Source organism: Canariomyces notabilis (genome assembly GCF_033297395.1).
Source record: "Canariomyces notabilis strain CBS 508.74 unplaced genomic scaffold N656scaffold_22, whole genome shotgun sequence".
Classification (NCBI taxonomy): domain Eukaryota; kingdom Fungi; phylum Ascomycota; class Sordariomycetes; order Sordariales; family Chaetomiaceae; genus Canariomyces; species Canariomyces notabilis.
Genome location: NW_027041844.1, coordinates 411,034 through 429,148, shown reverse-complemented (window position 1 = coordinate 429,148; position 18,115 = coordinate 411,034). Strand labels below are relative to the sequence as shown.

The following is an 18,115-nucleotide window of genomic DNA, read 5'->3' as shown; positions in this document are numbered from 1 at the left end:
AAAGACGATCGGAATCAACCGAAACGGATAAGCTCGTCGCGAGGACATCGTCCATGGGGAAGACTATTGCCTATGCAGATGGTGGATCCACGGAAGAGGACGTCTGGAGTTGCCAGTTGAGGCCGCAGACAGGCCGTTGCTTGTATGCACAGATTCTGTACTGAAAAGGTTGTTGCATGTACGGATAGATACCCTACCAGTCATAGATTCATATTGACTGCTGAGAAATTACCACTATTTGAGACAGCTGTGCAATTCCATGGACTGATACCATTCTACATCTAAGCTCCATCACCACCACCATGCGCGACTTCAACATCGCGATACTTATCCAGGTCAGTGGAAATGAAGAGCTTTTCAGCAACAAAGCAACATTGCTTAGCAAAACCCAACACGGCAAACAAGGGATATGGTCAGGAGACGAAATAGTGATTTTAGACCAATCTGAACTATGCCATTGACGCTTGTCTAAACAATTCGCTCGTTGAATCGCTCGATCCCCTTCCTGCCCACGCTTTCGGTCGAGTAAAGCAGATACATTTCAATTTAGCTGGATACCGTTGAAAGAAAGCCAAACGCTCAAACCTCAGAAACCCAGAAACAACCCACGTGCAAACTCAGCATTAGAAAACAGACTCATGCAGCATTCGCCAGGGGCGAGGGCTCCACGCCAACACGCTCCTTGCTGAGAATGTCAATCATCAGCTGCGAGGGTCTGTTGTCGCGGTACACCTTTGCGCTGTCCTTGAACATCTTGACGTTCTGCAGGTACTTGTCGAAGAGGTAGGCGCTGTCCATGGGACCGCCCTTGGCCTCCGGGTGGAACTGGGTCGAGAAGATGGGGCGGGTCTTGTGCAACATGCCCTCGTTGCTGCCGTCGTTGAGGTTGACAAAGTACTCCTTGAACTCACTCGGCAGGGTGCTCGCGTCGACGGCGTAGCCGTGGTTCTGGCTCGTGATGTGGCACTGGCCCGTGGTCAAGTCGAGCGCGGGGATGTTGTGCGCGCGATTGCCGTACTTGAGCTTAATCGTCTGCGCGCCAACGGCGAGAGCCAGAAGCTGGTGGCCGAGGCAGATACCCATGATGGGGACCGAGGAGGTCTCCATCAGGCGGGCGAGGTTGTACACCGTCTCGTGGCAGTGGGTCGGGTCACCGGGGCCGTTTGAGATGAAGACACCGTCAAAGTTGTCCGCCACCTTGTGGATCGGGTAGTTGTACGGGAACACGGTGACCGACGCCCCGCGGCTGACCAAGCTGCGCAGGATGTTCTCCTTTACGCCGCAGTCGATCAGGGCGATGTGGAAAGTGGCATTGGGATTCGCGACCACGAATGGCGCCTTGGTGCTCACGCGCTTGACCAGGTTGATCTGACCGGGGTCGATGAAACCCTCATCTTCGTCGGCATCGTACTCGTCGCCAATAGAGATTCTGGCGAGCGAGGAACCCTGCTCTCGCAGGTACGTGACAATGGCGCGGGTATCCACGCCAGACACGAGGGGCACGCCCTCTCGAGCGCACCACTCGCCCAAGCTCTCGACGGCCGTCCAATGGCTGTACTGCTCAGCCACGTCGGCGACAACAACGCCGGCACATTGGATATGGGGGGACTCGAAGTACTTGAGGAGATTGTACTCGTCCCGCTCATTCGAGGGCACACCATAGTTACCAATCAGAGGCTGGGTGAATACCAGGATCTGGCCACGGTAAGAAGGGTCCGTCATGGACTCGGGATATCCCACGAGGGACGTCGTGAAGACGGCCTCGCCTGAGATGTTGGAGTTGGCGCCAAAGGCCTTGCCCTGGAACACGGGGCCATCCTGCGGAGCAAGGCGTTAGAATCAAGACTAGATCTGCCAACTCACGTGGGTACTTACTCTGATGGTGAAGGTGGCATCAACACCGGATGCGGCAGCGGTGGCCCTGTTTTTGGTGGCAGGCATGGCTCTGCCCTTGCTGCCGTCAACCGCAAGCCTGCTCAGAAGACGAGCGTGGGCCGGGAAGCGGGACGACACCCTGGGGACAGCATGGCCCAAGGCATTGGGGAGACGGGCAGCCAAGTGAGTGAACATCTTGGCGGCAGGAGTATAAAGGTTGAAGACGGGTAGGGGCTCTTATGCAGAACAGTGGGGTCTTAAGCGGACAAGGCTCTCCACAGGTGGTCTAGGTAAAATCCTCGTCAGTACCAAGCGGTGAGTCAAGCAATGTTGAGGGGCCAGACGCACCCGAGAGATAATCCTAGCACACCAACGTATTAGCAACAATTCTACAGACCGCACTTCGAGTATGGACACAGAGAAGGGCTTTTCAAAAGCCCATCGAGGACTGCGCACGTGAGACGAGAAAGGACGCCTCGAGACCCGGGGGCGCGGGAACGGAGGGGGGGGCGGGAAGCATGATCCCAGCTCAGCCAAAACGTACCTGAGAAGTAAAGATGGAGAGGCGACCTTTCATCAGCGCGGTTTGCGAACGGGCCAGTTTGAGAAGAGGTCAAGAATGCAGATGCAGAATCTGCGAGGGAAGGGGCGTTGTTTCCGATGTGAGGCGGTTTCACTCAGACTGGGTGCGTAACTGAATTCAAGCTGGAGGAAGGAAAAGGAAACAGAAAAAGGCGGGCAGAGAAAAAAGTGTCACTCTTTTGTCAATTGGGTCCCACGGTCCCACCGCTCCAATTGCGCATGCAGTACGGAGGTAGGCTTGCCAATTGGCGAGAGTGTCATTGGTCCAGCATTCCCAGATCCCGGGGCCGATTTACGGTGCAGGGAGGGGCAGGCATTCCCAGACTTTTCTCAATCTGGCTGTCGCTCTTCTCTTTGTTGCGGCTTCGGACAATGAGGGTTCCGCTTCATCGCCGATTGTTGCAGCGTCATGGATCTACGGATGGAGCCGTCACTGAGAATCTCCTTGACCAATGGAACATAGTGGATACTAGGATATATGTATCTACAATCTCATTTTCCCTCTCTGGACACAGGGGAATCGGCGAACATGGACGTCAGATGCCGTGATGCGGGGTGACGTACCCTGTTGATCGCTGTCCAGTTGTCGAGCCGCCACGGTCTAGTGCAAGATTCTGTGCGTAGATTGCACTCCTGAGTTGGTCGATACGCAGCGGAATGGGGCATAACCTGGTTGGCATAACGCCGCAAGGGGGTTGTGTAGCGGTACAGATTTAATGCGACAGTTGCTCTAGACTAGATAGCGCCGAGCTCTTTCAGCTTAGAAATAAGGCCATCAACATCCTCCACCTTGCCGCCGCCTTGCCTCGGAGGGGGTTCTATATTCGAGTTAGCCATGACGGAAAGGGACAGGATAAGGACTGCAGCCCGGGGACAACTGACCAGTAACCTTGAGCACCTTGAGTCTCTTCTCGGCCGTAATCCCAAAGTCGGCCAACGTCTTCTTCTCGAGCGGCTTCTTCTTAGCCTTCATAATGTTGGGCAGGCTCGCATACCGCGGCTCGTTGAGGCGCAGGTCGGTGGTGATGACCATGGGCAGCTTGGCGCGCACCGTCTCGACGCCGCCGTCGACCTCGCGCGTGACACTGACCGAGTCCCCCTCGCCAAACTCGACCTTGCTCGCCTGCGTCGCCTGCGGCCACCCCAATAACCCGGCCAGCATCTGGCCCGTCTGGTTGGCATCATCGTCAATGCTCTGCTTGCCGAGGATTACCAGGTTGCTCTTTTCCTGCTCCGCGGCCGCCTTGAGCAGCTTGGCCACGCTCAGCGGCTCCAGCTCCTCGCCCTCCTTCACCTCAACGTGGATGGCCCGGTCCGCGCCCATGGCCATGGCGGTGCGCAGTATGTCCTGTGCCTTTGGCGGGCCGGCGCTCACAACGCAGATGTCCTCGACGCCGCCGGGAGCCCTCTTCTTCTCGCGGATGCGGACGCTCTCCTCGACTGAGAGCTCATCGAAGGGGTTCATGCTGTGCTTGACGCCGGCCGTCTCGACGCCCGTCTGCGCCTTGTTGACGCGCGGTTTGACCTGTATCCGGGAAGAAGACGGTGATGATCAGCACGACAGGTCTTTCACATGGGATTGGACCGAGCGTAAGCGGAAGGCGGATATGGAACAATGGATTGGCCATCATTTGAGGCCGGCACCCAATTCCAATCGCATACATACCGCATAGTCAATCACCCGCTTTACGGGTACCAATATTCGTAGGGCTGACATGGCGAGGTTCTGCGCTTCAATGGCCGGATGTGGAGAGAAGAAGGGAAAGTTTCCCTCGGTTCGCTCCGATGGCGATCAAGGCCGATCCAGCTAGGGCCGATGCCAACCTCGGCCAAGCGATGGGAGGGAGTAAACCCAGTATATAACCCTAACCCTGAATCGTTTAGTGTGGTACTGGCTGCATCTGAAGTGACATCTGAAGTGACAACCTGCAGTGAGCTACCAGATCAGTTGGAGACAAGAAGCAGACAACAACAACTCTAAACATACAGAGTGGAACTAATTCGCCAATATATATCATTCACATTTACTAAGTTTGGCCGATCCCGCGCCGTGACTCTATATGCGCGACCGCTGCTCTATCGACTCCCTACTCCCTACTCCCAAGCTCACCGTCACAGACAGACATCCTCCTCCCATCCTCATCCTCCGTCCTCACCTCGCCCTCACCAGTCATCCCACTCGTCCTTGGTATTCTTCGCTGGCGGTCCCTGCTTATTGCTACCGCCCTTGCCCATGGCCGACGTGCCTATAGAGCTGCCCGAGGCTTTCCTTTGGTCTGCGGCGGCAGCAAAGTCGTCCCAGAACGCCCGCTTGCTCTCGTCAAAATTGCTGCTGCCGCTGCCGCTGCCGGTGCTTACCGGCTTATAGCCGCTGCCAGCCGGCCCTTCAACGAAGCGGCTGAGCCCTTCCTGAGCCGACCTCGCGCCCGCTTGCGCTGACCGCGCGGCCTGGGCCGCTGCGATGCGGGCTTGGGCAGCCAGCTCGGAATCGGCTATCTGAGCGCGTGGAGTCGTGTTAGCATAGCAGATTCCCCCACCTCTCCCCGGCTAAGCAAACATTGAGTCGGGCGATGGTATCACATACCTGTTTCGCCGTCGGCTGTATGAACCCCTCATTCACCGTTTTGGCTGTCTTGGTAACCGTCGATGCGAACCACCCAAAGCCTTTACTTATCGCCGCCACGGGGTCTCTTTGCAAATCCTCCAGCTTGGGCAAAGCCGTCTGCTCCTCCCGCTGCGGCCGCGGCGCCGAGCTGCCAAACCCGCTGTACTTGCCTCCCTGGCTGGGGGGCAAGTCATCCGGCCTCTGTGCGTTCCGCTCGCCCAGCTTCGCAAAGTAGTCCACATCCACCTTGATCTTGCCTCCTGGCCCGGGACTCGCCGTCCTACTGCCCGTCGCGCTGCCGCTCAGCGGGGTGCTAGTATTGGCGCGGGGCCCGCTGCGCGTCGGGGCCGTTGAACTCGGCGCGGGACTCGCGCTCTTGGGCACGATTCCTTCCTCCTTCTTCTTCTTCGCGTCTGCAGGGACGTACTCGCGGCCCTCGACCTTTGCGCTGAGCCGCTCCTTCCACTCCTCCCCGGCCTCACCGCCGTAGCGCTCGGCGATGGTAGCGTCGTCCCAGCTGAGCCCGCGCATCCTCGTGTCCGGGTGGTTCTCGAAGAAGCGGCGCCAGTTCTCGTTGCCGCCTAGCCGCATGCGCTCAATCTCGGCCGATTTGAACGCGTCCATCGAGATAGAACGCACAAACGAGATGTGCACCCCCAAACCCCGGTGCACGCCCGCGCACGACAGGCAGATGAAGATGCCAAACTTGGGCGACGCCCACTGCGGCGACGGCGCCCCGCAGTCGCAGCATAGGTTGTTCTTGTTTTCTTGCTGGATCGAGACAAGCTAGTGTGGGAGAGGGGGACCCATGTTAGTCACCATTACCCGCTCGCAACAGAATGTGGGTTGGGTAGGTTGGGCGGAGGATGGATGAGGTGAAGAGGAGAGAGCACTCGGAAGGACTCTAGTAGATTGAGTTGGCAAAGATCAGGCTAGACATACTTTGGATCTTGTCTCGGGATCAACCTCCCACATGGCCTTCGAAGCCATTCTGGGCTAAAGATTTGCGGTTTGCTCTCTGTCTCTGCCCAAGTGTGATAAAGTTGGCGTGAGCAAAGGGGATGTTGGGTCGCCGGTCGAGTAACGATGTCGCGTGGCCTTTGGCGCCAACCAACAATTGGAAACAAGGGGCGTATGGGTGGTCAGCTTCGATCCTCCCTGATCAAGCACCCTGGATAGTCTGTTTTTGCTGATTAGAGTGCTTGCTTCAGGAAGGTTGTTTGCAATGGGGAACGACAGGAGAAGATAACTTCGCAGCGCAGTTCAATTCAGCGATTGGCGGTTCGAGTCCAAGTCTTTAGGCGGGGCCCATGCGAACCTGGGACCCTTGCAGAACCATGCTGCATTCTGCAAATCCTCAAAGCAGCATAATGCCACCAGACGATAGTGTTGGAAAAGCACATTACTCGACTGTGCAGTCATATCCGGATTCCTAAGCCTCCGTTCTCAAAAATTGAGATACTACGGCAGGGCAGTCATGTCGGGAGAGCAAAACTTTTCCTATTCCTCGTACCCTGTACTCCATCTCCGGCGACTACCACTACTGTACACGCCTGAAGGATGCGAGAGCAAAGAGGAAAAAAGCCATCACCAACTCCGCGAGACAGAGGTGGAAACAACAGTAGGTCATGAGGATATTAGGGGATATTTTCTGCAGAAAAGTCGCGAAGATAATGGATATTGCGTCCCTGAACTCTACCCGCAAAGAGCCTTTTTTGGAAGCCCGTGCAAAATCCAGGACGCCAGGAGAATTATCCCGCCACTCAATCTCGCTGTCCTCATCCCGTCTAACCATTGGCAAAAAGAGAGAAAATCATCCATCCATTTCCGGTCGTTAATAGATGCACGCGCCCGAAAGTAATACACACGAACGGGAATGTTGCTGAAGAGAAGTCGCGCGTGCATTCGTATTTGTTGACGTGTGCCGCATGCTCGTCAAGAGTAGAGCATCATCTAGGCAGCGGCCGTGGCCGGTGCAGCCTCGGCCTTCTCAGTGCCGTTGGTTCCCGCATTCTCGCCGCCGTAGGTCTCATCATCGGTCTTGTCGGGGCTGTCAATGGCAACCTTGACAGCGATCTCACGGCCCTCAATCTCCTTGCCGTTCATCTCGGCGACAGCCTTCTGCTGCATCTCCTCTGAAGCCAGAGTGACGAAGCCGAATCCCCGTCCCTTGCGGGGCTCGCCGCGGGCCTGGAGCTTCTTGATCATGAACCGGGGAATTGGCCGCAAAGCGATCTTGGCCGAGGACGGTTGATAAGCAGCGAAGAGCTCCTTGAGCTAATAGGGAGTAAGCAACCGACAATCAAAATCTCGGTGGGTCGGTGAGTTGAGTGGATTTCTCACGAACCTTGTCTTCGGTCAGGTCATAGGGAAGGTTAGCGACCATGACCTTGGTCTTAGACGGGATGCCGTCGGCCGGGGGGCCTCGCTCCCGACGCTCGCGGGCAGGGCGAGCCTGGGACTTGCCATGCTTGGCATCCTTCTCCTTGTCGTTGGAAGCCTCGTTGGTGATGTCCTTCAGGGCCTCAGTGGGGGCAGGAGCATCTGCAGCTCCGGCAGCGTTGTCAGCCGAAGCGGCACCCTCCCCTTCCTTCTTCTCGTCCTGAGAGCATGTCAGCCATCTTCATCTTATAGCCAATAAATGAGAGCCAACTTACACCACTGCCACGTCCGCCACGAGCACGTCCGCCACGGCCACGGCCTGCGCGACCGCGACCGCGAGTAGAGTGGCGGCGGCGGGCACCATCAGCACCACCACCCTCAGCATTGGCACCCTCGGCCTTCTCGTTCGACTCGGGCTTGCGAGCCAGCTGGACAGAGACCTTTCGCTCCAAGATCTCCTTGCCAGACAGCTCAGCGATGGCACGCTCGGCCTCGCTGGGAGTCGAGAGGTCGACAAAGGCATAGCCGACCGGGCGGTCGGTGCGAGGGTTCTTCGGGATGGAAACCGACTCACTGCAGGCGGGGTGCATGTTAGCAATCGTCGGAGAGGCTCTACATGTTCGATGCATGGACAATATGACGCCTACTAGGCAAACTAAAGACCACGACGTTGCACTGCCGGGGAACAAGTGAAAGCATGGGAGACGCGTCGGACGCACGGCAGAACCGTGTTCGAGAGACATACATGACGGATGTGGGGAATCAGGGGCAGCGGCTCCCACATGAAGCGGCGGTGAAGACAGGAGGTTGCACTTTGGCAAGGGGACAGGACATGAGAGAGAGAAATATCCACTCACACAAGGTAGCCCTTGAAGAAGTCTTTCAACTCCCCCTCCGTTGTCGCATAAGCCAGGTTTCCGATGTACAGGCGGCGACCTTCGGCAGCGCTGGCAAGGACGGCATCGTTGGCCGACTTGTCGTCGGCGGCCTTGCCAGTGATAGAGGTATTGGCCAGAGCGTTGGTAACGTCATTGACAGCAGCAGTGGCGGCGTCAGCGACTTTCTCCACGACGGTAGACATGGTGACTGATAGAGATGTCGAGTTGGTTGACTTGGTTGATGGAGTCGGTCCACAGGTTGAGTGACGGGTGACGTGAGGCTTGGATTGACTCGTCGAGCAGTGGATGCGTGGGCGCCAAGGAGCAAGGTGCCGACGTTCACAGACGAGCGATAATTGAACTCTGGGTCTAGAGGGGGAGTTAGAAAGGGTAGCTACGTGCCCTAGAGGACTTGAGGGGAAGGTTTGTCGAAGGTTGAACGGGTTCTGATCGATCCTTTGATGGTTGACGTGGAGAGGAAAGAAAGGAAATGGCAAGGCGGCGCGGTCTCAAATTCAAATATTTTTTTCCGCCTAGCACTCGGGGGCATCAAGCGAGGGAAGGCGTGGCACAAGTCAGGGTACGTACCCGACCGCGAGCCAGGGTTTGAGGAGGCAGGGGCAACACAAAGGCGAGTGCCAAGAGGCTGTCCGTGCTCCACACCTGTGGGCTATGCTTTCCGGGGTTGAAACCCCAGAGTTGCCTCCTCAACGACCGGGAGCAAAACGCCTGGATTTTGACTACTCACCTCTCCGAAAGAACTGATGCCACAGGATTGAGGCTGCTGCATAACCTTGTTTAGCACGCTTGATTTTGGATCAATATGCTTGACTGCAGTAGTACCTTGTTAAGTTGAGGTCTGAGTAGGTTTTGTAGCAGAGACGTTTTTACTTAAATGCTAGAGTTTGGGGAACGGTTTTGATGTTGCTTAAGAACCTGCCAAAATGGTGCCTGTGACCTCTGTGGTCGACGGCTCAATAGCTGTTCAATAACTTGAATAGGAAGGCATCCTTTTCGTTACTATTGTCAGTTCTTTTTGGACGACCATACCACGCCCGGTCAGTATTGTATGTACTTCGTACGAAAAGTAGGAAGATTAGATTGAATAGCTCTCAAAGAAGCAATAGCAGCTATCAATCCAATATCACTCACCGTCCTAACTGCTAAAGCTCAAGAATGTTGGTCGTTCATCGCCGCTGACTCACCCGGCCTGGCGCATGTCATAGCTTAGGCAGTCAGTTGTCTAATCGATGTACGGTATGTACGTCGTCAGCTATTACTTACTTGACGTTGTGCAAAATGTGCGACTGTGTCCCAGCGTAACTCGTGGTGTTGTGACGATTCCATGTTTCAAAACCGAGGCGTCGTGTTGTTCAAAGACCAGCAAGATCCCTGTCAAGTTTGAGGGGAGTCGCGCAGGCAGGCTGAGGCAGGCTCATAAAGGCAGGCATCACGAATACTCTGTACTGGACATACAATTACTGAACGACGGCCAGTGGAATAGGTTTCCGTTTCCTACACATAGACCACCAAGACCAGGCTGTCATAGACTCATAGAAACACGCCAACCGGTTTCCGTTGTGTTGCCCAACTAGACATCGACACAAGGTCTGTATGGCAAGAGAGGTCTGTGCCAAAAACCGCCTTAAGTATGTAGGTCTTTGTGTTGTCCGGACGTTAGGCCTGGGGAGCGCAGGCACCAGAATTGAATCAACCTTAAGTCAACGGGTCTCTAAAAGTGTGGAATCAGGGAGATCGGCAGGTTGGAAGAAAACCATCATGTAGAAACGAGCATCTATGATAAGGCCAACATACACATATTTGCCCCATGCCCGACATTGAAGCCACCTAAGCGGTTCGGAAAAGGGGGAATGGGGACCCCAAGTTCTAGACGCTTCCATAGTTATGTACTGTACACAGATCGTTGTCCTTTTTGCTTTAGCTGGTAGGATGCACAGGACACGCGACATAAGGTATGTACGAAGTATACGAAATAAGTACATGCCTACCTTATGGTCAAAACACAGTCCGCAAGAAGGGCGGAAAATGAAATTCTGGGTAAGGGACCCAAATTCTGGTCGCCCTGAAGATGGCATGCAAGGGGAAGTCTCAACATTATCCAATCCCCCGTTGGCGCCTTCATGCATTGCCAGCTTCAGCTGAGAAGACTACTACCGTAGCGATGCAGAATACCTTCACATATGCACAGTTCCGGCTTGGACCTTAGGCCTCATCACGTCTGGATCAGGTACCGCGAAGTTCAAGTGGCAATTTCTGTGCTGAGTGCGCTGCCTTAGCAGGAAGAGACTCAATGGTTTCAATTTCATTCCTGTCCCTTACGATAGCAATCATCCTCCCTCTGTAATAGTAACGGAGCCTGGTAGTCGAAACGTTGATTGGGAGTTAGGTAGGTAACTTAGCATTTTGATGTTCCCGCTCGGGTGACTAATCCAAGAGCCGGACGGCCGGTTTCGGGGCCGGCGCTCTCCGTCGCCAACCCGATAAAGCATGGAGATAGGTCAAACGGCATCACCGGTCTCACTTTGGCGACACAGCGCAATAATCTCTTGATATCAGACATCGTCCGCTGGCCATCCGTAGCATCGCCAATATCTCGGGTTTGGAGCCTGGGTCATGAATGGGCATTCTCAAGGGGACTTATATTCGCCACTGCAAACCCGGATCGAGCGTTTATTCCGCACAGGATTTCGAGCCCCTGACACACCCTGCTGACTTCCCAGTCCTCGATTTTCTGGGGACTTAAAGAAACAGTATCTGGAGATACCTACGCTCCCTGCGGTTAATTGGAGGTGCATCGACAAGTCGTGTCTTGTGGCTAGGACCCTTGGCCGGGGCAACAGCTAGAAGAGGCTAGGTGAATTGCTTGGGTTTGAAGTCTGTAATCTTTGAAGAGCGGCCAAACCAGCCAAGATGGGCCAGCCAGAGGCATATCAACGATTAGCACAGCCTGTCGTGATTGAGGGCAGAAGCATGGCGGTGCTTTATGGGTCCGAGACTGGTAGTGCCCAGGAGATTGCAGTAGAGCTCGGGCAGATGGCTGAGAGGATGCATTTCCAGACGACTGTGGACGAGATGGATGGCTTTAAACTGGTGCGTCATTTCGAGATACCGGGGACAGTTGGTTGAAATTCCTAACACTGCTTTGGATAGGCCGATATTCTGCGCACGTCGCTGGTGGTCTTTGTTACGTCGACGACAGGTCAGGGCGAGATGCCGAAAAACGCATGCAAGTTCTGGAAGAACCTCCGGCGTGAGAAACTCAACAACACAAACTGCCTCAAATCATTGCGGTTTGTAGTCTTTGGGCTAGGTGACAGCTCTTATTTAAAGTAAAGTGCCCCCCTCAAACGGCCAGCGGTTTTTTGACTTGCTAATGAAATTCACTAATGCAGATTCAACTGGGCAGCCAGGAAGCTACGAGCGAGGCTCTTGCAGCTTGGTGCCTCCGAATTCTTCAAAGCCGGGGAAGGAGACGAGCGACACGATAACGGGTGAGTGGTCTTCTTCTTTCTTGCCGCCGGCAAAATAACTGGAAAGTACTGACAATCGTAACCTCCTTGCCTTGCTTCCCTTAGCATCGACAGCATCTACATACCTTGGTGCAAGGAGTTCAAGGCAGCTTTGCTAACTGGATTTCCGCTCCCTGAGTCTGTCGACCCCATCCCGGACGACATCCGGCTCCCGCCAAAATACCCCCTCCGACTGCTGTCCGCTATGGATATCAAGGCGTTGCGCGAGAGCGGCGCTGACGTCGCGCCTCCAACTGACGACGATCTTAAGTTTCTGGCCTTAAAAAACAAGAGCGCCGCTCGCTCACATGTCAACTCCCCAATTCCCGCCGCCGAGCAGCTCCAGGAAGACCGGCGCCGGCGACATCCCCACTTTCCCGCCTGCTCCGCTCGGCAAGATGCGAGTTGGGAGCGAGAGAACAACTTCCCCGTCGACGGTTTAGACAAGGAGAACATCCTCAAAGACCATCCTGAGAAGTACCTTCTCGAGCGCCCAACAGCCCAAACACCGGACCTTTTGCCGCCAGATGCAATTCCTATCCCGAATACCTTCCCCGGAAGGCTAGTACATAACATCAGAGTGACGCCTGCTGATCACTGGCAAGATGTCCGCCATCTTGCCTTCAACCTCGCGCTCTCGCGTGAAGACGTGAAAGCTGTGCTCCACTGTTCCGGCAATCTGACCCTTAGAATCTATCCCAAAAACTACCCAGAGGACGTCCAGGAATTGATCTCCATGATGGGATGGGACGAGATGGCGGACACACCCATTGACCTCGATAGCGCACCTCGAGGTCTATATTTCCGTCGTGGTATTACAACCCTGCGCCATCTCTTGACCCACAACCTGGACATTACCGCGGTCCCTAAGCGCCACTTCATTAAGTCGTTGCTAGCTTTCACAAGGGACGAGAGAGAGATAGAAAGGCTCCAGGAGCTCACAGCCGCCGGCAATGAACAAGAATTCTACGACTATACGTGCCGACCCCGCCGGACCATCCTCGAGCTGCTTCGTGATTTCCAAGGCGTAAGGATACCCTTCGACACAATCCTCAGTCTCTTCCCCATCATCCGCGGCCGGGATTTCAGCGTCTGCAACGCAGGAAAGGACATACTTGGAGACTCAGACGGCATAGTCCGGGTCGAAATCCTCGCCGCTCTTGTCGAGTATAAGACAATCATCCGCAAGCCTCGCCAGGGCCTTTGTTCCCGCTACCTCAAGCACCTTCCGGCCGGCGCCCTTATCTGGGTTGGGTTGAAGGCTGCCACAGGGCCACAGCTTGTTCGCGACCCGGCGTCGGTAAGCCGGCCCATGATCGCCATTGCCACAGGCACCGGCATCGCCCCGATCAGGGCTCTCATTCAAGAGCGCGCAGGCTACCGACACCCGGGCCCGACCTCCCTCTTCTTTGGCTGCCGCAATAGATCCGCCGACTTTTACTTTGCTGACGAGTGGAGGGAGTATCCAGAACTGGTTGTTTACCCTGCCTTTTCCCGAGACCCTGTCCCTCCCCCAGAATCCCCCGCCACCGCCAGCAGCACTACCACTACCGCCTCCGTCCACAAGGGCATCGCCGACATCCTCACCCCGCCTGAGTACGACGCAGGAAAGAATTACGTGCAGCACCTGATACGGAAGCACGCCCACGAAGTGGGCCAGTTGATGTTGAACTATCCCATCGTCTGCATCTGTGGCAACGCAGGCCGCATGCCACTTTCTGTGCGCAGCGCGTTGCTCGACGCGCTGGTCATCAGCGGCGTGGTGGAGAACAGGGACATGGCCGAGAGGTGGTTTGCTGATCCTCACAATCTGACGCTCTGGCAGGAGACGTGGTGAAGGGCAATAAGGGGGGAAGGGGTTGAGATGACGGCTGAGGAGATATACATACATAATACATAGCCCGCAAACCCCGAGGGGAAAGCAGTCGAGGCAGGAGAATCGTGAGGGTAAGCAAGGAATTGGAGGGTAGGCAGGGCATCTGTGCACTACCCGCTTACATGAGGATCTAGTTGTCTCCTTTCCCTGCCAGCCTGCCTGCCGTCTTATGGTGTTATCAGGCGTGGGTCTGTGGCGATCATCCCATAGATAAGGAGAACAGAACTCGGGCACATCGGTCATGAAGCGCGTGTGGGGACCTATCATCCCGGTTGCCTAGTCACGAAGTCAACATCCCGTTGCAACTTGGCCAGTGATTGTGACCGTCCTATGTTGCATGGCAAACCTTGATGAGGGACCCTGCTTTCAGCGGCCTGTATCAACTCTCAGATATGTATGCGCCGAACATGCAAGCGATGTATCACGGATCGTGGAACTACCCTAGCCGTGGTCTGCCACACCACATTCATCAGAATCGACGAGCTTTGCGTGCGATCTTCCACACTTCTACTGAGCTCAACCAAGTGCTCGCGTGCGCCTGGCTGTGTGTTCGCTAGGCCGGCTCTTTGCTTCTGTAGTCCTTCAATTCTCTAGCCGTCGAAGCCGTGCCAGGCGAGTACATACACAACTCCGAATGTTGCCTAATCGCCTGGAAACTCCCATCCACGGCACAAAGGCGGCACACTCCGCGGTCCGAATTTCTCTGAAACCAGACACCTCGATAGATGCTCCTCAGTTTGCCCTGTTAGGCCGGCCAACATGGTTAGATCAACTCAAACGCCAGATGTCACTTCCACCGCCCCATTCGCCCATCTCGTGGACCCCCAAAGAGGGGGATTTTGCCCTCTGAAAAGATCCCGGTCAAAACGCCGCGCTCCCGTTCCACTGTATTGTACCCAGTAAAAACACCCAGTGGGTATATCAAGCCCATACCTAACCGTAAACAAACGCCTCGCAATAAATGTACACAATGCGATGAAACAGGGCATAAAAAAGTATTATGGCAGGAGAAAGTTCTGCTAAAGGAACGTGCGAAAAGACTGTGGTTGGTCGTACGTGTCGTGATTGCTGTGGCGGAGGGCGGTCAACTGCTGTCCTGTTCCCAGCTGTACCGCTTGTCGGCAACTTGCGGCACGTGTATGAGTTCCGAGCCGGCCTCGATGCGCTCCATGCTTTGAGGACTGCGGGGCATGGAATCATCCTCGCCATGTCCGTACTGCGCTGGCCTCTGGTTGCGACTCCGTGTCATCTCGCCCAACCTGAGCATGTGTTCTTCCTCTACAGTAAAGTTGCTCCCCAGCGTATCGCTCGAACCCTGAGTATGAGAGCGGTAATGTCTGGAAGGGTCTGGGGGTAAAAGCTCAGGAGAGTCGGGTCCAGATGGTCCGCCTTCTATCGGTCGGCTATCAGGCGCAACCAGCCGCGGGATCGGCGGTCGATGCGGAAGCTGGACATTCTCTGGCAACGGCCCTAAACATATCACTCGAGACGGGTCAATGGGCGTCCGCTGAAATGTTGGGGAAGGCAGCTGCATATTCCCGATCGGAGACGTCGGTGAATGGTTGCTCGAGTCTGAACGGGCGATGGACGACGGGGAGAAGGTCTGCCGTGAGCGTATTGAATGAGGCGATACGGGCGAGTAGCTCGCGCTGGGATTCGAAACAGTGGGAAGGTCTGTGAGCAGATGAGATGGAGGGGCGACTGTCATCGGCGATGGAAGGTCGAAGAGACGGTTCGTCCAATCTCCTTGAGGTGACATTGGTGAAGGGAGACTGTCAGGGAGCGAATTGCTGTTGGCATATGTGGGGGTTGATACGGGCGAAGGTTCTTCGACTTGACGGTAATGAGCCACGGCGCTCGCGTCTTGCATCAACTTCTCCTGCCCCGCCGTTTGCAAAGTCGGTTCTGGCGGGCTGTAGGTCGGCACGGGTCCTTGGAGTTGTCTATCCAGTTTCCGGCGAGTGATCTCGTATTGGCTTAGCCCTTCAGTGCTGTCGACACCAAAGTCCGTATCTTCATCTCCAACGTCGTGACTATCGAGCTCAACCGGCTCAGGCGGAACAGGCATTTCGAAGACCTGGTGCTGAGCGTCGGCACCGACCTCTACGGGCTGAGTTTGGTTTCCATGCGCTTCATGCGCCTCCGGCTTTCTTGACTTCTTCCTCCTGATAATCATGGTGAACATTCGCTTTACGGGGCTCTTCGGTTCATCATCTTCCGCAGCCTGAGCGGCTTCCTTATTCTCCTGTTCTTGCCCAACAGACTTGCCCTGTTTCGATGTCCGTCGGCGTCTGCAGCAAAACCACAAAATAAGGCCCAGAATACTACCAGTAATGAACGCACTAAGCACAATGCCGGCGGTTGCACCGGCGTTCAATCCACCGCTAGCGGCAGGTTCGTCAGCGAACTTGGGATATGGACTGTCCGGTGGTCTTGTGATCGCTTCCAGCGTGTAGTTGGTGGCCGCATTTTGGGGGAAAAGAGCTTGGTGAAGCGAGAAAGTACTCCTATCGTAGCTGGTGATGATGTATGCCTCCTGCATGAACACGCGCCCAATAATGTACCGGTTATTATTCACGTCCTTTGTGGATCGCTTCAGGGGGAAATATGGAATGCTCGATTCGCCCCACTGTACAACGTTCCTGAAGGGGTAGCGTAGGAGCTGGGCGAAAGCAGCAGCCGGGACCGTAATGTTGACCACTCCAGGGGTGTTGAGTGGCTCTCCGAAATTGTCGGCATTCTGGTAACTGGAGAAAGTAAACGTAAACGAAAGCGAGGTGTCGGACCGGTATTGGTTATACTGCGCGCCGTCTGCAAAGATATATACGCCCAAATCCTCTCTCCACGTCAGATTTAGCGCAGCAGCGAAACGGTCGCATACCTCAGTGGGCAGCCACAAATACGGCGTCGATGAGTCAATGACAGCGATGATGGAGTCTTCCATGGTCACAAGCGCGTGGGTCGTTGACGTCCAATTGCTCGTGGGGGTTTTGTCCTCGGACGAAACCGCCGCGGTGATCCCGCGTAACCGCACGGTGGGCAGTCGTGTTACCGGATCGAGAGAGAAGGTGGTATCATGGCGTACAAACCTCATCGTATCGTACCCTCCCAAGGTCAAGGATGCAATGGTGCCCTTGTTTTCCCCATCTTGAGTTGCGTCATCAGCGGCAAGTCATGGACAAGGGGTGATTGAAGAGGCATCTTACCCAAGCGGTAGTACGCCCCAGCCGTGTATCCGTAGCCGTGGCTGGGAATCGTACCGTACGTTTCGGCTAACTGCGAGATGAATGGGTTGGTAAGATTAGTTCCGAACCTCCCCTGCGTCACGCCGACGCCGATATATCCCTGGTAGTAGTTGGTGTCGTTGATGGCCGCCACTAGCGCTCCCTCAATGGCAGTTGTGTGCCGCTCTATCGTGTTGACGAAGGCAAATGTCTCCAGCCCATAGTCACCATTACCTCCCATGCCCGTGTAGTTCGCTCCCAATTGCCAGCTCCCCAACGACCGCCATGTCTTGGAGGCAGCGATGTCGAAGACACCGCCCCGAGCATCGATACAGAGTTGAACTTGGCCCTAGTTAGCATGGAGAGCAGCCTAGCCGTTACCCTCCTCGTGGGCATACTCACCTGGTGTGCAGCCACCGGTTGAGATGACCCATATCTCGGAGAGTGCGGTGGCGACGGTCAGATAGACTATCTGTGCGGGAGCACCCACGTAGAAGATGAAGCTGGACCATGTGCCATCGATCCCGTACCTAAGAGCCAGGTCAGAAGACGCATGGCGTGAGACAAAGCAAAAAAGAGAGGCGAGACGTACCACTCGCCAGATGGTTGGATCCAGAGGGGCTTTGGTTGTTGTGATTCAGAGTCAGACGCAGCAGCAAGTTGCGACACGGACAGAAGCAGGAGCAACAGCGAGATGTCACAGACGACAGCGGCCCCAAGGTAGGGCAACCGCATTGTTGCAGCACCCTGGCCCGGATTCGCAGCGCTGGGACGGGGTGCGCGCGATCAATGGCGTCGAGCACCTAGGGGCAGAGGGTAGGCTGTTACTCGAGGGGACGAGGTCCTAGGACATTTGCGAGGTCGGCTCTGCGTGCCATGAGCTGGGAAACATGTAATTGAGGCACCCGAGCAGTTGGAACGGACGAGATTGCCAGCAGTATTCGATCGCCAAGGCGTCACTCTGTCACTCCGTCACTCCGTCACTCATGCCGGCGAGCTAGAGCCGCAGCAATGGCACACAGAGAGGCGGGAGATCTCTAGAGTGAGCGGCAGCGCGGGACAGGTTGGGACTGCCTTGAGTGGCCAACACCTCAGTACAGCACGCGTGCAAGAGATGGAGCGACAGTGCTATGTGCGACACAATACATACAACCTGGAAAGTG

General features: G+C 55.5%; 7 protein-coding genes across 7 annotated transcripts; 1 reads left to right on the top strand and 6 right to left on the bottom strand.

The window, feature by feature from the left end:
- Positions 1–199: 199 nt before the first annotated feature.
- N656DRAFT_736981 (small subunit of carbamoyl phosphate synthase) lies at positions 200–2,230 on the bottom strand. The gene is made up of 2 exons (XM_064812739.1): positions 1,876–2,230; positions 200–1,818 (listed from the first exon to the last, which is right to left on the bottom strand). The coding sequence occupies exons 1-2, from the start codon at positions 2,068–2,070 to the stop codon at positions 637–639; spliced, it is 1,377 nt and encodes a 458-aa protein (XP_064667552.1). The 5' UTR covers positions 2,071–2,230; the 3' UTR covers positions 200–636.
- Positions 2,231–2,910: 680 nt separating this feature from the next.
- On the bottom strand, positions 2,911–4,209 carry N656DRAFT_782441 (electron transfer flavoprotein, beta subunit). The gene is made up of 2 exons (XM_064815764.1): positions 3,340–4,209; positions 2,911–3,275 (listed from the first exon to the last, which is right to left on the bottom strand). The coding sequence occupies exons 1-2, from the start codon at positions 3,920–3,922 to the stop codon at positions 3,193–3,195; spliced, it is 666 nt and encodes a 221-aa protein (XP_064667551.1). The 5' UTR covers positions 3,923–4,209; the 3' UTR covers positions 2,911–3,192.
- Positions 4,210–4,620: 411 nt separating this feature from the next.
- On the bottom strand, positions 4,621–6,052 carry N656DRAFT_715032 (ArfGap-domain-containing protein; the record flags this gene model as incomplete). Its single annotated transcript, XM_064812021.1, has 3 exons — positions 4,621–4,953; positions 5,042–5,848; positions 6,005–6,052. 3 exons carry the CDS (start codon positions 6,050–6,052, stop codon positions 4,621–4,623), a joined length of 1,188 nt encoding a protein of 395 aa, XP_064667550.1.
- A 963-nt stretch (positions 6,053–7,015) lies between these two features.
- On the bottom strand, positions 7,016–8,525 carry N656DRAFT_714888 (RNA-binding domain-containing protein; the record flags this gene model as incomplete). Its single annotated transcript, XM_064812009.1, has 4 exons — positions 7,016–7,339; positions 7,410–7,664; positions 7,720–8,017; positions 8,302–8,525. 4 exons carry the CDS (start codon positions 8,523–8,525, stop codon positions 7,016–7,018), a joined length of 1,101 nt encoding a protein of 366 aa, XP_064667549.1.
- A 1,098-nt stretch (positions 8,526–9,623) lies between these two features.
- On the bottom strand, positions 9,624–10,322 carry N656DRAFT_782439 (uncharacterized protein). The gene has a single exon (XM_064815763.1). It carries the CDS (start codon positions 10,221–10,223, stop codon positions 10,044–10,046), a length of 180 nt encoding a protein of 59 aa, XP_064667548.1. The 5' UTR covers positions 10,224–10,322; the 3' UTR covers positions 9,624–10,043.
- A 505-nt stretch (positions 10,323–10,827) lies between these two features.
- On the top strand, positions 10,828–14,174 carry N656DRAFT_782438 (riboflavin synthase domain-like protein). Its single transcript, XM_064815762.1, has 4 exons — positions 10,828–11,433; positions 11,494–11,672; positions 11,736–11,834; positions 11,919–14,174. Exons 1-4 carry the CDS (start codon positions 11,254–11,256, stop codon positions 13,687–13,689), a joined length of 2,229 nt encoding a protein of 742 aa, XP_064667547.1. The 5' UTR covers positions 10,828–11,253; the 3' UTR covers positions 13,690–14,174.
- Positions 14,175–14,812: 638 nt separating this feature from the next.
- On the bottom strand, positions 14,813–17,687 carry N656DRAFT_715024 (acid protease; the record flags this gene model as incomplete). Its single annotated transcript, XM_064812019.1, has 4 exons — positions 14,813–16,875; positions 16,935–17,294; positions 17,355–17,482; positions 17,545–17,687. The coding sequence occupies 4 exons, from the start codon at positions 17,685–17,687 to the stop codon at positions 14,813–14,815; spliced, it is 2,694 nt and encodes an 897-aa protein (XP_064667546.1).
- Between the last annotated feature and the right edge of the window lie 428 nt (positions 17,688–18,115).

Coding starts and splice junctions, on each gene's coding strand:
- N656DRAFT_736981 (XM_064812739.1), bottom strand. CDS start 2,070: ATGTTCACTCACTTGGCTGCCCGTCTCCCCAATGCCTTGGGCCATGCT. Junction 1,819..1,875: donor ATGCCACCTTCACCATCAGA/GTAAGTACCCAC, acceptor CTTGCTCCGCAG/GATGGCCCCGTGTTCCAGGG.
- N656DRAFT_782441 (XM_064815764.1), bottom strand. CDS start 3,922: ATGAACCCCTTCGATGAGCTCTCAGTCGAGGAGAGCGTCCGCATCCGC. Junction 3,276..3,339: donor CAAGGTGCTCAAGGTTACTG/GTCAGTTGTCCC, acceptor ACTCGAATATAG/AACCCCCTCCGAGGCAAGGC.
- N656DRAFT_782439 (XM_064815763.1), bottom strand. CDS start 10,223: ATGGAAGCGTCTAGAACTTGGGGTCCCCATTCCCCCTTTTCCGAACCG.
- N656DRAFT_782438 (XM_064815762.1), top strand. CDS start 11,254: ATGGGCCAGCCAGAGGCATATCAACGATTAGCACAGCCTGTCGTGATT. Junction 11,434..11,493: donor AGATGGATGGCTTTAAACTG/GTGCGTCATTTC, acceptor TGCTTTGGATAG/GCCGATATTCTGCGCACGTC. Junction 11,673..11,735: donor GGTGACAGCTCTTATTTAAA/GTAAAGTGCCCC, acceptor TCACTAATGCAG/ATTCAACTGGGCAGCCAGGA.